Source organism: Kogia breviceps, chromosome 10 (assembly GCF_026419965.1).
Source record: "Kogia breviceps isolate mKogBre1 chromosome 10, mKogBre1 haplotype 1, whole genome shotgun sequence".
Classification (NCBI taxonomy): Eukaryota; Metazoa; Chordata; class Mammalia; order Artiodactyla; family Physeteridae; genus Kogia; species Kogia breviceps.
The window spans coordinates 69944797-69960106 of NC_081319.1; the positions used below are offsets into that span (position 1 = coordinate 69944797).

Genomic DNA, 15310 nt, shown 5'->3' on the forward strand with positions numbered 1-15310 from the left:
AGATGATTTTTCTCAGCACTAGTATAGAGGTTGTGAGGAAAAATGGAACCATGGAAAAAAGGCCAGACAGTTCACTAGTCCCTTCTAGGTCAGGGTTTCATACTTAATCTTTTAAATATATTTAGAATGCATAAGAAATTCATATTTAAATATGCCAACATATATTATCTAGGCAAAAATTTGAGGTGAGAGTTTTATCTTGTTTTTTCTTCACTAATAAGTGATAACATAACTTATGCAATTGAAAGTATAAAGTTAATTCACATGACTGATGTGTTGAAGTGACTGTGTTAGGTATCACGGACTACAAGGTGAGATGTAGTCCTGCCCTTAAAAAGCTGAAACTACTTGCCCTTTGATAGAACTGCCTCAGCAAAATCTGCCCATTTTTCAGAAGTCCTGTAGTAGGAGTAATGAACCATGTGCCAGCTACTATACACATAGTAACTAATTTAATATGAAGTAATCTCCATTTATAAAGCAGCAAACTGAGGTTGTATCAAAGGCCACATAAGTAGTGGAGCAGCTGGGATCTGAACCCAGGCAGTCTAGCTCCAGGGTCTGCTAAGTCACAGCTCAGCATTCAAGGTAGGACCCATCCTTCTGTAGGTGTCGAGAACACATACCCAAGCTGTACTTACCTTTTCATTGTTAAACACTTTTGTCCCCTTAATATCTGGGAACAAACACATTTATTTTACCTTTTTTGGTGAAAAATTCCTTGGAATATTTTCCTGCCACAATGAGCTTGCGAGGCACCTTCCCCAGAAGTTCTATGATCAATGCAATGTGATCTGTATGTTTCAAACATTTCAAGAGGGGGAAAAAAGATATACATAACAGGGGTAACAAATGCAGTTCTAGATATTGGCAGAAAGAGTAGCATGCACACCTCTTTATAAAGCATTTCAGCTTGCTTTCTGTCCTAAATGGGAAGAAGAGGACTCTATCCATCTAATGGAGAATCCAGAAAACCATTAAAAATCAGGTACCCACTCCAGTGGGACTTGAGTGATAACTAAAAACAATCTTGGTGTGAATGCTCTGCTTCCTGAAGTTGCATCCCTGGGGCCTAGATGAAAACTCATGTTAACAATACTACCTCTGCGATTGAAGAAGTCCTGTGAATATTTCCCACTGAGGGCAAAGCGTCTTGGAATTCTGCCTATCAGCTTTATAATGTGCGCAATGTGGTCTAAAATAGAAGGGTAAGAAGAACAGGATCAAGGACAAGCTGTAAAAGAGGTTTTTCTATGAATAGCTTTTTCAAGAACTAGCTGTTTAAAAGTAAGTACAAATAAAACCGAGGATACTCAAGGGAAGACTGGGAAGGCCAAGAATTATTTCCAGTGGTTGGTCACTTGACAGTAGTTGGCAAGTCCCATTCTGGAGTTTGGAGGCTTATCTATAATATTTTATTTCTATTTTGTCTATATCTAGGTCCAGGTGGGTTTTTCAGCTAAGCTAAAAGAGTGTAGCAATATGCTTTAGACATCCTAGGACAGACATTTATTTATAATAGTGCTCTGGGCTTCACAGAGTAATAATATCACTTTAAGAATGTTCATGACAAAGCACTCACATACGATCGAGTTTTCACAATCACCCTGTAAAACAGGCCAAAAATTAATACCCCATTTTAAAGGTGAAAAGTGAAACCTCAAGGAGAATGGCCTACTTGAAGCCACAAGGCCAGTAAGAGCTAGAACTCAAATAAAAACCCCTATCTTATCATGTCCAGTCCAGAGGTTTTTTTGTTTTGTTTGTCTGTTTTTTAATTTAATAAATCACATTATTAAAGAAAAAATTAGCACAAACATTTAAAGTATAGCTACTTGACTATCTTTGGCCACTAAAATGTTTAAGTCATGTAGTATCTTATAACTGTCACAGCAGGCATATGGACTGTGAGCACGGCCAGGGAGGTGGGCAGTCTGTCACCAGGAGACGAGCTTGGAATCAGCCAGCATCCACACCTACAGACAGGTCTACTACCTTTTTCTGCAGGTGACAAAAAGTTAAAATATGAAGAGGCTTTAAAAAGTGACATCTCCTAACCACAAAACAGCTTTAAAAATGACTTTAAGCCTGTAGTTACAGAATGCAGGTCAAAAGGAATCACTTAAAGCTTCCAATAATGTATCTTAGAGGAAAATCATATGCTAGAGACATACACTTATCTGGGAATTTGTGAAGCTTTCAGGTCTTATCTATTTCTCATGTAAAGGACTCAGTGGTGTCATTTTAAAAGAACTTTATATTTATGAATTCACTATAACTTTTGGGCAGTTTTTACTGAATTTATGGTTTGGTCACAAGTATTTGGCTACCAAAAAAGTTCTGCCAATTTTAGGCAGGATCTGTAAGTAAGTATCTTTGTATAAATGAGTTATAAGTGAGACTATAATTTGTCTTACTGTAAACTTCCAAGTAAAGTATTGGTTCTTTTAATATTTTTCCTACCAGGAATTATTTTTCCCTTAAAATTGTTATATTACTTTAAATTCCAGCAACCTATCTCTGGCTTATCAATTAATCATAGGATTAATATACCTGACAGGCAAAATTATTAACTATTATTCCAAGATTTAGGGTTGTGGAATGTCCCTAATAACAAGAGGACATGCTACTTAGGCCCCAGTCTTACCACGACTTGTAACATTATGGATACACCAGCCAGGGGATAGGGTTTGCTTTTTCCTGTTCCTATGGGCCAAACAGTAGTAATCTGAGGTTTTATCTAAGGGCTGGAATAGGAGGGAATAAATTAGGATATAAATATCTACGGTAACTGGTTCTCCCTTTTCCCTTACTTGAGTCTTTTCATATACATTTCAATTTTCAGGTTTGGTAGCATAAGATCCTGTACAATGTAATTCTAGCCACTATATGAGTCTGTACCACACACTATTTATGGAGAATCCAGGGAAATAAAGAGAAAAAAGTTAATTACCCTTGCAAACAGATATGATAGGGCATTTCTAAAACAATGTTAAGTCTACAGCCCCAAACTTATAACCCAGAAAAAAGCAAGCAGATAACAGGGAAAAATCAAGTGTGTACACAGGTAGTAATTACAGTAAAAGGGGCTTATATACAGAAAACATGTCCAAACTGTACCCACTTAAACAGGCATATGGCTATGGTGATTAGTTAGCAGAGCATTTTTCAAACGGTACTTATTAGGAATATCAGCAGGCCTTACGAACATTGCCTTTTGACATCCCAGGGGACCAGTTTGAGAAATAGCATTGTTGGTTCCATAAAGCACAGAACCTGATTTCCCAAAGAATCAAGGAAAGCACAGAAAGTAAAAGACATATTTTTCACATTGGGAGGGTACACTGGTAGTGCTCTCTCAAAGTAATCCCCATTAATCCTGAAAAAAAAGCGCCAAAACTGTATAATAAAGGTAAAACATTCCTTTAATAAAGTATTTTTATTCACATTATTTCATCTAGTTACTTGAATGCCATCATGATTTTTTAAAAATCATCACACATTTAGTTGTCTGCTTTCACAGCCTCTCAGAGCATCTGACACCTTGGGCTTTTCCCACTGGTATTGCAAAATATAAATCAATAATATTTTGTTTTAAAATGGAATTCTAAATGTTAGTATCATTTAAAAAGAAAAATACAGCTTTAATTTTCAGAAAGGAGAAAAAAGAATGCTAAATGTTGTACAATTTATATAGACAAATAGGATATATTTTCTGCATTCAAGTAGTGTGTATCTGATAAAATTGACTTCCAAATAAAGTTGCAAGCATAACTGGGCAACAAGTTAATGAACAGGTAGATCCAAACTGGGTAAAGAATGAATCACTGATTTACACAGGAAGGCTAGATGTTTTATAAGAAACCTGGCAAATATTGGGTTGGCCAAAAGGTTCATTCAGGTTTTTACGTAAGATGACTCTAGTAGCACTTAGCTGTCTTTAACTTCATTTGAAACAATTTTGTTAGACTGTATGTGACAGCTTGTCTTATCAGTGTGCATTTTAAAAAAAGACATCAAAATTGGTGAATTTTTGTGAAAAAAAGCAACATTTTTGGCATATTACACTTTATTATTTCAAGAAAGGTAAAAATGCAACTGAAACGCAAAAAAAGATTTGTGCAGTGTATGCAGAAGGTACTGTGACTGATTGAATGTGTCAAAAGTGGTTTGCGAAGTTTCATGTTGGAGATTTCTCGCTGGATGATGCTCCACGGTCAGGGAGACCAGTTGAAGTTGATAACGATCAATTGAAACATTGAGAACAATCAACGTTATACCACACAGGAGACAGTTGACATACTCAAAATATCCCAATCAAGCGCTGAAAATCATTTGCACCAACTAGGTTATGTTAATCGCTTGATGTTTGGGGTTCCACATAAGTTAAGCAAAAAAAACCTTCTTGACAGTATTTCTGCATGCGATTTTCTACTTAAATGTAATGAAAATGTTCTGTTTTTAAAACAAATTGTGACGGGTGATGAAAAGTGGATACTGTACAATGAGGAACAGAAGAGATCGTGGGGCAAGTGAAATGAACCACCACCAATCACACCAAAGGCTGGTCTTCATCCAAAGAAGGTGATGTTGTGTACATGGGGGGATTGAAAGGGTGTCCTGTATTATGAGCTCCTTCCAGAAAACCAAACGATTAATTTCAACAAGTACTGCTCCCAATTAGACCAACTGAAAGCAGCACTCGACGAAAAGCGTCCAGAATTAGTCAATGGAAAATGTATAATCTTCCATCAAGGTAACGCAAGACCGCATGTTTCTTTGATGACCAGGCAAAAAACGTTACAGCTTGGCTGGGAAGTTCTGATTCAACTGCTGTATTCACCAGACATTGCACCTTCAGATTTCCATTTATTTCAATCTTTACAAAACTCTCCTAATGGAAAAAATTTCAAAACCCTGGAAGACACCTGGAACAGTTCTTTGCTCAAAAAGATAAAAGTTTTGGGAAAATGGAATTATGAAGTTGCCTGAAAAATGGCAGAAGGTAGTGGAACAAAAGGGTGAGTATGTTGTTCAATAAAGTTCTTGGTGAAAATGAAAAATGTGTCTTTTATTCTTATTTAAAGACTGAAGGCACTTTTTGGCCAACCCAATACAAGTTTTAGTTTAACCAATTGTGGCCTTTTCTCTAATCGTTATATAGAATTCTTTAATATCTATTATAAAATATCTAGTATACCTAATACTTAATATAAAATATCTTATATTTCTATCTTTTCTGGGACTTATATATACTCAGCACACTTAGAAGACTAAGGCTCTTCAGTACTAGCAAATTACATGAGCCACCGTGTAGACATCCTTGGTTGAGGGGACTTACCTTCATCTCGAGTGTACTCTTCCCCTGAATGAGGTTCAAATAAATAGTCGCCTGTGGCCAGTTCAAAGGCCTAAGAAAAAGAGGAAAGCTTATGAAAGCATAAAAAAAAAGACGTCTGGGAAGTTTACTACTATTTGGCTCAATTTAAAGTAATTTTTTCTTCTTGGAAAACCTGCAAATTATTTAAAAAATTCTCTAAGATTATTCCTAAAAAGCTTTCCTTTCACACCTGTACCTTAATAAAATGGAGCAGGAAAACTGCAAAAACTCAGTTAATATCAATATGTGGATTATTCCAAGCCCTGTACACCCCAATCCTTCAATTGGTAATTCAGCTCTCTTAAGTTTCTCTTTTTGCTCAGAGAGGGGCATATCTAAGGTGATTCTAAGTTATTAAATTATTCATGAGATAAACATGAATAACTTATAACTTCACATGGCTAGATTAAGATTCTGTATCTAAAATGAAAACCAAAAAAATTCAGACATTTTTCTACCTATGACTCTTCAGTGCTTGGTAAAAAGTACATTTTTAAAGTTTTGCTTTGGAAAGCACTTACTAAACTGTCCCAGATAGAGAGTTCCCAATTCCTAGGTCTATAGAAAATCAGAAAAAGATTAAGTATAAATGGAGTCAGGAGCTACTCATATTGACAAGCAGGTTAGCATTCACCAACCAGGAAAAGGCACAGTCCCCTATATCAAGAAAACGTCTTGTAAACAGTGTTTGAGAGGGATTGAAAAAGTGATTTCCTGAGGAATAAGTGTCAACCAGTACAGAAGGACAGCATGTGAGTGATGAGGTTATATTAATTTTTCACTGACTAAAAATAAACCAAGTAATTTAACAGCAGTTTTAAAAAGGACCTTATTGATATAAAAAGTACAGTTATAAGTCAACTGCTAGCCATGGGTCAGTTTTGGTTGACTCAATGGTACTAAGTAGCCCAGACAATCTCAAGAACTGTGGAGTGGATTTAGTTGGGGCACATTCTCAATTCAGACCCATGTCTAGGTCTTGGTGATTTGCCAGTGTTACAATAGAATACTCTTTCTCAAAAAATGTATAACCTGGGCTGTACCACTGCCCAGAGCAAGGCCACAAAAGCAGAAGTTTCAGGATTGTCTCTAAAATGTCAGATGCTGTGGCTTCTTGCTGGGCATAGCCTGTTTTACATGCTAGCAGCTTGTTATGAAACTGAACTACACTGATAGAACAGATACCTGTTTCACCCTCTAATTATCCTGAGGTTTACGGTCTCAAAGCAGAACAGAAACAATTTGTGATTCTTATTCATCAAAGTTTGTCAGTCTCTTCTGAAACCAGTACTTTAATTTTTCCATCTCATAGTGGGGGATTCAGTGAAGATATTAAAGCTAAAAAAAAAAATAGATAGTTTTCTAAAAGTTTAAAATATTCTAAAATTTCCCCCCTAGATACTTATAACTAGTTACCTAAAGTTCTCTAAAAGAACTTTATTTTTGTAACATAAGGTAGTTGCTAGTAGTTACAATTTTATAAATAACAGTAACAAACCCAAACCAAACCGAAAGATCACAACATCAGAAATGAAAACTAGTAGAAACTCTAGATTACAAAACACCTAGTTGAATATCTTTCCTTTACAGATGAGAAAACTGACCAGAACAGAAAGGCCAAGTCCATCCTAGAATCCACAGCTCCTGGTGCCCACTCCTGTGCTTGTCTCACACTGACCAAAGGGCCTATTACATCAGTCAGGGTCATGCTAACAGACAGAGGCAAAATCAGGGAAGGTATAATAAATTCAGTGTGCTGTTACATCCAGATAATGGAATATTATTCAGTGACAAAAAGGAATGAGCTATCAAGTCATGAAAAGACATGGAAGAACCATAAATGATATTATAAAGTGAAAAAAAGCTAACCTGAATTATACTGTATGATTCCAACTGTGACATTCTGGAAAAGGCAAAACTATAGAGACAATAAAAACATCAGTGCTGGCCAGGGGTTGGCAGGGGGTGCAGATGGATGAAGAGGCAGAGTACAGAGGATTCTTAGGGCAGTGAAACTATGCTGTATGATACTATAATAGTAGATACATGTCATTACAAATTTGTCAAAATCCATAGAACGTTTGGAGAATTTTAAAACATCTATTCTTTATTAATTCTTAATGTTCTTCACAGAGCATTCCCTTCTTATAACTGTCCTTCTAACTTTGTAGTCTCAATCATGGAAGTGGTAGGCAATCTCACAACTTGCCTTTTTACCTCAGAAAGGGTCCCAGTCTTGCCATCAATTAATTGTACTAGATGAAGGATGATCCACCTCTCCAGGCACTTCTGATATTCCAAAATTTATTTTTATTCTCTGAATATGGTGAAATTTAAAGCACTTTTTCTACATCTATTAGCAAAATGAGAGAAATTTGGGGGAACAAATGGGGCTCTAGTTTTCATGATATTGTCTCAAGTCAGGTAAGTGCTTTCCCTCCTTTGGTCAAGAAAATTCCTGCACGTGAGCTGGTCCAAAGAGGGGCCAAGGTTAATCCACCCCCCTTTCATCTTTTTTGCCTTTTTGCCTTCTTAAGCCTGACACTGTACATACTATGTTACATAGCAAGCAGGACCTACTGCCCTCAATTAACCCACTAATAAGAACCACATCATAATAAATCAGATGCCACCTACAAACTAGCTGTATTTTGTATGGCAGCATCTCTATGAATTTTTTCCTCTACCAACTCAATCCAAATCAAATTCCTCAACACAAAGCTTTAAAGTATGGCAAGAAAGAAGATTTTCTTCCAATGTTCTTTCATCTTGTGCACACAATACCAAATCATCTTCAATTTAGACAGCCCTCCCCCTTAAAAGACCACAGACATGCCATAACAAAATAATTTAGAAGGTCATGCCATATTAACAACATGGTTTAAACTTTATTATCTTTGGAAGTCAAAGGTTTTCAGGAATGTGGGTGTCAAAGAAACAGGTTGGGGCTTCTGGTCTGTCCTTTCTCTTTTAAGTTTTCCCCAAAGTTGACTGTAAATACTAAATGTTAATTGAAATGACAGTTTAATATGTTTCTGATTTAGTTCACTCATTTGATGTTCCACAAATATTTATTAAGTACTATTGTATACTAAAGAATTTGTCTGATCTTGTTCCTGTTTCCCGGGAGGAAGCCTCTCAACTCTTGGGCTTTCCAAGTGATAAACGCGCCTTTTATTATTCATGGTGGGCCCCTTCGGACCACATTTAAGTTTATACTGAGGAGGTGACTCATAGTGGGCCCTTAGACACAGTTTCAAGAGGGGGGCTGGATATGCCGCCAAGTTGGACAAGACCAATTGTACAATTAGAGGGTTGAGGCTTTGGGTTGAGTGTTGTCAAAACTGACCCCCCAACCTCTCGGGAAGGGAAGGGGGCTGGAGACTGAGTTCAACCTCATGAGCAATGATCCAATAAATCATGCCCGAGTAACGAAATCCCAGTAAAAACTTTGGGCACCTAAAGCTTGGGTGAACCTCCCCGGTTGGTGATACACACTGACATGCCAGGAAACTGATGTGTCCTAAGGACACAGAAGCTTCACCTTTGGTACCCTCTCAGACCTCAGTGTATGCATGTCTTCATTTGGCTGGTCCTGATTTGTAACCTTTATATCAAAACTGTAATATTTTAGCACTTCCCTGAGTTGTGTGAGTCATTCTAGCAAACTACTGAATCTGAAAGGACAATGGAAACTCCCAATTTGTAGCCAGATGGTCAGGAGGTACAGGTGGCCTGTGGACCCCAGGGCTTGCAGCTGGTGTCTGAAGTGAGGGTAGTCTTGTGGAAAACTATGCCTTTAATCTGTGAAGTCTGTGATAACTCTGAGAAGTTAGCATTAGCAGTGCATTTCACCCACTCAAAATGTCCTAGGCCCTGCACCAGACACTCAGCTATACATTATAGACATGGTTCCTGCCAGTATTTATGAGTGGAAGAGAAAAAAGTAAATCCACAATTACAAATTGAAGAGTACACTCCACTTCAGGAAACAATATAATATGTTCCAACATGAGGCTATCTGTGGGAAGTCATTTAATATCAACTAAGTCTGACTACTTGAGTAGTTGCCTGACAAGAACAAAGCAGCAACTTATGAATCCATGGATGACTGAGCTTCATATCTTGTGAGGTGCAAAGACGGCTGAGTGACTGCTAAACTGTACAGAATGAAGCAGTTTCCAGAGTTTTCCCTCATCTGAAAACAGATTAGAGCTGAGAGGGCAAGGATAAGGGTAACCTCTCCTCATCAAAAGCAGCACCGCGTCTGAGCAGTTGTTTTTAGCCGCCCCGCAACCCCAATCTGTAGTAGGAAACATTTGGTTCCTTCACCTAACAGGAATTTGGCAGGAACTGAACGGAATGTCGATGTTTGTAACTAAGCTTTTAAACTCAGACCTCTCCAGACATGGGATTCAGAGTGGCAGTGATGAGTCAGAAAAAAAATCCTTTTCTGTTCATTAATCCGCTGGTCTACTGAAATTAGCAAATTACCACATAACAAGTTAAAGTCAATGGGAAAAACATTACCATGCACGCTGTGCTCCAAATGTCAGCAGGGGTATTATAGCCAGATCCTATCAGAACTTCCAAGGAGCGATACTGCCTTGTTTGAATATCTTCAGTGAAATGTTTGTGCTGAGTAAATGAAGAAAGAAACAGTATTTACAAATTCCTTTATTCTAAAAAGTAACAAGTCATGACTGCTTAATAATGGAGATTAAAATAAGTTCACAGAAGCTTTCCCCAAACCAAAGTTCCCATGTGGCTAATTTCTTAAGTATCATTTAGATGTTATTAGCTGCAAACAGCAGTTTTCTTTATATGCTGTCTACTCCAAATTATTTCTCTAAACATGAGTCTGAACTTAATATAGATTCATAGGTTAGGGAATAACAATCACTTTTTAAGAAATGGAAAACTATTACCCAAAACAAAAATTAACTTGTTCATTTGTCTAAAATTAATAACTTGCATTTCAACAAATAAATGATACAAATTTAGGTTCAAACTCTTCTTGCTGTGTGCTCATTACAGAAAAATAAAAGACGTAAGTTTCAAGTTTTAAGAACCTTATAAACACCACCTATAAAGACTTCTTGTCCTCATTCTCTTTTGCCTCCCTCACTCCTCCAAAAATATCAAACACGAATCTTGGGGAAACAGAGACCATGTTAAGCACCATGGGGATGCAATCAGCAAAACCTTTCTTTAACACATGTACGGGAAAGAAAGGGAAAACTTCTATATAAAAGCAACTTAAGAGACACAGTACCCAGTCTGGCATTCATGGATTTTATTTGGATCTTGTTCTAAACAAACAAAATTAGAAGAATGTTTATGAGATAACTGGCAAAACTAACTGAATATTTGATATTAGTGAACTGTCAACCTTTTTAGGTGTAACAATGGTGTCATGGTTACCTAAAAAATCATTTTTTAGAAAGCCATATTTACAAATGAAAATAAGATGCCTGGGATATACTTCAAAATGATCTGGAGTGGGTGGCAGGGTGGGGATATAGGTGAAAAACAGGCAATGAGTTGATAATTGCTGGGTGACACTAGTATAATGGCTGGGGAGTTCATTCTACTCTCTACTTTTGTATAGGTTTGAAATTTTCCATAATAAAAAATAATACAGAAAAAAAGCTTCAAATGAGTCATACACAGGAAACAAAATTCAGATAATATTAAAACATGTAGTGTGAAAGATGATTTTCTAATCCTATTAAAATTAAAAAGAAAAAAAAAAAAAGGAACAGCATTTGGGAACAGGAGAAATTAGGCAGAGAAAGCTTCAGGTAGGAAACCAGCATTGACCAGAGCTCCACAGGGTACTGGACTAAGGCTGCAAAAGAGCAAAAAGTACTTCAGGTGGAGGGAACATCATAAATAAAGGCACAGAAAGACATTTGCTAAAGCCAAACATAGATAACTGCTAGGCTGAAGAGTTTCGATTTCATTTGGCAGACAAGAGAACACCACTGCACATTAGTAAACAGGACAGTGTACTGTAAGAAGACTGATAAGACCTCTGAGAACACCATTCCAGTAATCTTCTGGTTTGTGGCCAGATTTAGGGTTAGTAATGAACATCTGAACAATAGCTGTGGAAACAGGAGAAGGAAGAGTTAAAACCAAGGACATTCACAGAAAGAATGAGCACAATTTAAAAATTAAATTCAAGTGGGAGACAGGAGGAAGAGTCAAAAAGAACTTTGTGGTAGAGGCTGTCGACAAAAACACGGATGGAGAGACTTAGAGAGGGAAGTGGTTTTACAGGAAAACAATGGGTTCAGATACTGAGTTTGAAATGGAAATGTACTACAGGTGATACAGTTAGAAAAATGAACATGCTGTTCAAGGGAGTTGTCTTTACTCATCATGCCTCACTACTGCCTTACAAATACACTGTAAATGATAAATGAAGTCAAGAATCAGCAAAAGTGAAGAAGGTGGGTTGGAAACATACACATCCACTCACTCCTGAAACTCCACTTTTGTAGTGAATCCAGTGTTAATTTTTAAAGCATAAACTGACAAAGACAGAGAAGGCAAAAAAGTCAGAGCAATACTATTTAGAAGTTGGAAAGCAGAGAGATCACTGGCAAATGTCTTAATTGATCCAAGAAAGCTAAGTAATAAGCCACTGGTGAAACCGGAGAAGCAGTGTGAGGTATTCCACAGTAGTCCTCCCAAGGCTCAGGATTCGGTGGTATCAGGTATCTCTGGAAGTAGCAGGGAGGGTGGGATTCAACAAAGGAATACTGCTTTAGAATATCTTTTAAAAAAACAGAGCTCCAGAACACAGGGTATGATGCAGTATAACAGCCTTTCTCTGGCCTGACAAACACTTAGAGGTTTTCTCTGGAGTGGGTATAAAACAGTTTCTGGAGGATGCTCGGCATGGTTGAGGGGAGAGTACTATTCTGAAAACAGGGAAATTAAGTGACTATATGTAATTGCATGTTGAACCCCAGTTTCCTTGCTTAACTCAGTTTCCAAAACACTAGCAGCCAGGCATTAACTCCCCGGGTAAGAGATCTGAGGAAGACTGTAAGTTTTCTGCTGGAATTATGACCAATCCAAGACCCTGACATCTGAGGATGAAATGAAATAGCTCAGATAAATCATTTTATAGTGAATGACAGTCAACAACACCCATCCAGGCACAAAGCTTCCAAACAGCTTTCTGGCACTCCATTCATATGGTCAGTTTTTTGTTTAATGATCCTGAACAAAGAAGGCAAGAGATACTACGTAAAGAAGAAAAGGACTTCCCTGGTGGCGCAGTGGTTAAGAATCCACTTGCCAATGCAGGCGACATGGGTTCGATCCCTGGTCCGGGAAGATCCCACATGCCGTGGAGCAACTAAGCCTGTGTGCCACAACTACTGAGCCTGTGCGCCACAACTACTGAGCCCATGTGCTGCAACTACTGAAGCCCACATGCCTAGAGCCTGTGCTCTGCAACGAGAAGCCACTGCACCGCAACAAAGAGTAGCCCCTGCTCACCGCAACTAGAGAAAGCCCACATGCAGCAATGAAGACCCAATGCAGACAAAAAAATCTGACACTTGTGAATTACAGGTTGATAAATGAATATTAAAAAGAAAAGAAAATGTCAAAAATGAAAAAATAATCAATATCTTCTCAGAGATAATCAGGGAACCAAAGAACTCTTGGAAAGTAAGGATGTAATAGGAGAAATAAGAAAAAATAAGGCTTAAAAGAGCAAGCTGAGAAATCTCCCAGAAGATAAGCAAAAAGAAAAATACTAGAAAATAGAAGAGAAAGGTAAGAAAACGAGAGAACCTGCATAAATCTAACATTTGAATAATGAGATTTCAGAGCTAGAGAATTTTAAAAAAAGAAAAAAAATCAAGAAAGAATCAAAACCAAAGAACCAGAGTTTCACTATTGAAAGTGCACACTGGGTCCCTTAGCTAATCGATGAAAACAGACCTCATGAGGCACATCGCTGTGAAATGATCCTGCAGACTTTCACAGGGGAAAAGGCTTCATACAAAGGTCCAAGAATCAGAATGACTTTGGCCTTTTAGCAGCAATAAGACGGGAAACTAGAAAACAATGGAGCAATGACAAACATTCTGAGGGAAAACAATTTTCAACCTAGAATTTTACATGCAGCCAACTGAGTGTAAAAACAGAATAAAGACATTATTAGACATACAAGGATGCCCACTCCCTCAATCACACACACCCTTTCTGAGGAAGCTACTAAAAGTTGTATATACTTCAAACAAACAAAATAGGGAGGGTGGGAGGGAGATGCAAGAGGGAGGAGATATGGTGATATATGTATAGGTATAGCTGATTCACTTTGATATAAAGCAGAAACTAATACACCATTGTAAAGCTATTATACTCCAATAAAGATGTTAAAACAAACAAACAAACAAAAACAAACAAAAACCGTGATGGAGTAAACCAAGAAAGAAGATCAGAGAGACAGGAAACGGGATATAAAAATAATCTCCAGGATGATTATGAAAGGAAATCCCAAATGGCAGTAATGCAGCAAGTCTACAGGGCAACCCAAGAGATGAACACAGATTAGCAGAGCACAGGTTCCAGGAGAGAGCTCTTTAAGAAGAAAAAGTTGAAACAATACCCAAGGTATCCATGTGTATTAAAGTGTAATCATAGCACTGGATCAAAGTGTGGGGTGGAATTAAGTGATAAGTAATACAAAGACGACTAAGCAAATGAAACACAGTGTTAGGCAGAAAGGGAAAAGGAACCATACTACAATATATGCTTAGCTCAGCTGAAGACAGCATTAGAGTCCTAATAATGTAAACATGGAATCATTTAGCCAAGTCATATTAAATTGACAAGATAGGGGATGGTCGTAGTGGTAGATAAGTCCTACTTTCCAGGAGGCAGAAATACCTAAAACTGAAAAAAAGAATTGGAAGCAATATACCCAGGTTATTTATTAGCAACACGAAGGTAAATATCCTCACGTGGGAAGTGACAAATTGGCAAAGGGAGGGGGGGACAGATTTTTGAATCAAAATCTATGTAAGTGTCCCTAAACTATATATGCATGTGTATAACTGATGAGCAAAAGTATAATATTTTAAAAAATCAAACTCTTTGAAAATCACGTAAAATTCCATTACCGAATACCACACGCTGCTGTGCTTAAGAGACCAACAAGATGTGAGATCAGACCAGGATCCAGCAGGACAAGGCACCCATGTCCAGTTCACCACTGTCCTAGTGCCCAGGTCAGAATATGTGCCCATATATTTGCTGAATGAATAAATGGATGAGAAGAATGTAAAGTCACTTTAGCATAGAGACACATTAAAAAATGTACATAATAGCTGAAGAGAGAGAGATTAATTCCGTTGTAGTAAAAATGACAGGAAAGACTGCACCCAAATAAAGCAGGGTATGCCAAATGCATAACGCAGGCATGAAGGAAGGTGTTCCAAACACAAAGGCAAAGGAGCTTGAAACATGATGTGAGCAGAAAACTGACAAACATTTGAAGTTTATACCATGTGATATTTGTTACAGTCAATATTTTCCTCTATAATTGTTTTACTTAAATATTTAATGAGCACCTCCTACGTATCAGGCACTGTTCTAAGTACCATAGATATAGCAGTGAATGAAAAAGATCTCTGCTGTGATGGGACATACATTATAGCGAGAGGGATATTAAACAAACTAATATCTAGTATCATATTGGGTTAAGTGCTGTGGAGAAAAAAAATTGAGGGAGGAGAGGAAGAAAAAGAAAATGGGTGTAAACAGTGGTGATCTGCTAATTACAGTATGTTAGGTGTTCAGGGGAAGATCTCCCTGGTTAAGATGACATCTCAATAGGACCTTGAAGAAAATGAAGGAGTGAATTATACACATTATCTTGGGAAGAGAATTCCAGACAGA

At 37.5% G+C, this 15310-nt stretch overlaps 1 protein-coding gene across 2 annotated transcripts in view; it reads right to left on the reverse strand.

Annotated features, from left to right (window-relative positions):
* SRPK1 (SRSF protein kinase 1) overlaps positions 1–15310 on the reverse strand; it is an 80758-nt gene that overhangs the window by 3528 nt on the left and 61920 nt on the right. For both annotated transcript variants that reach the window (XM_059076355.2, XM_059076354.2), the window contains 3 exons: positions 9911–10018; positions 5342–5411; positions 702–794 (listed from right to left, as the gene is read on the reverse strand). In XM_059076355.2, coding sequence (XP_058932338.1) covers positions 702–794; positions 5342–5411; positions 9911–10018 — 271 coding nt within the window. The remainder of the gene's footprint in view (positions 1–701; positions 795–5341; positions 5412–9910; positions 10019–15310) is intronic.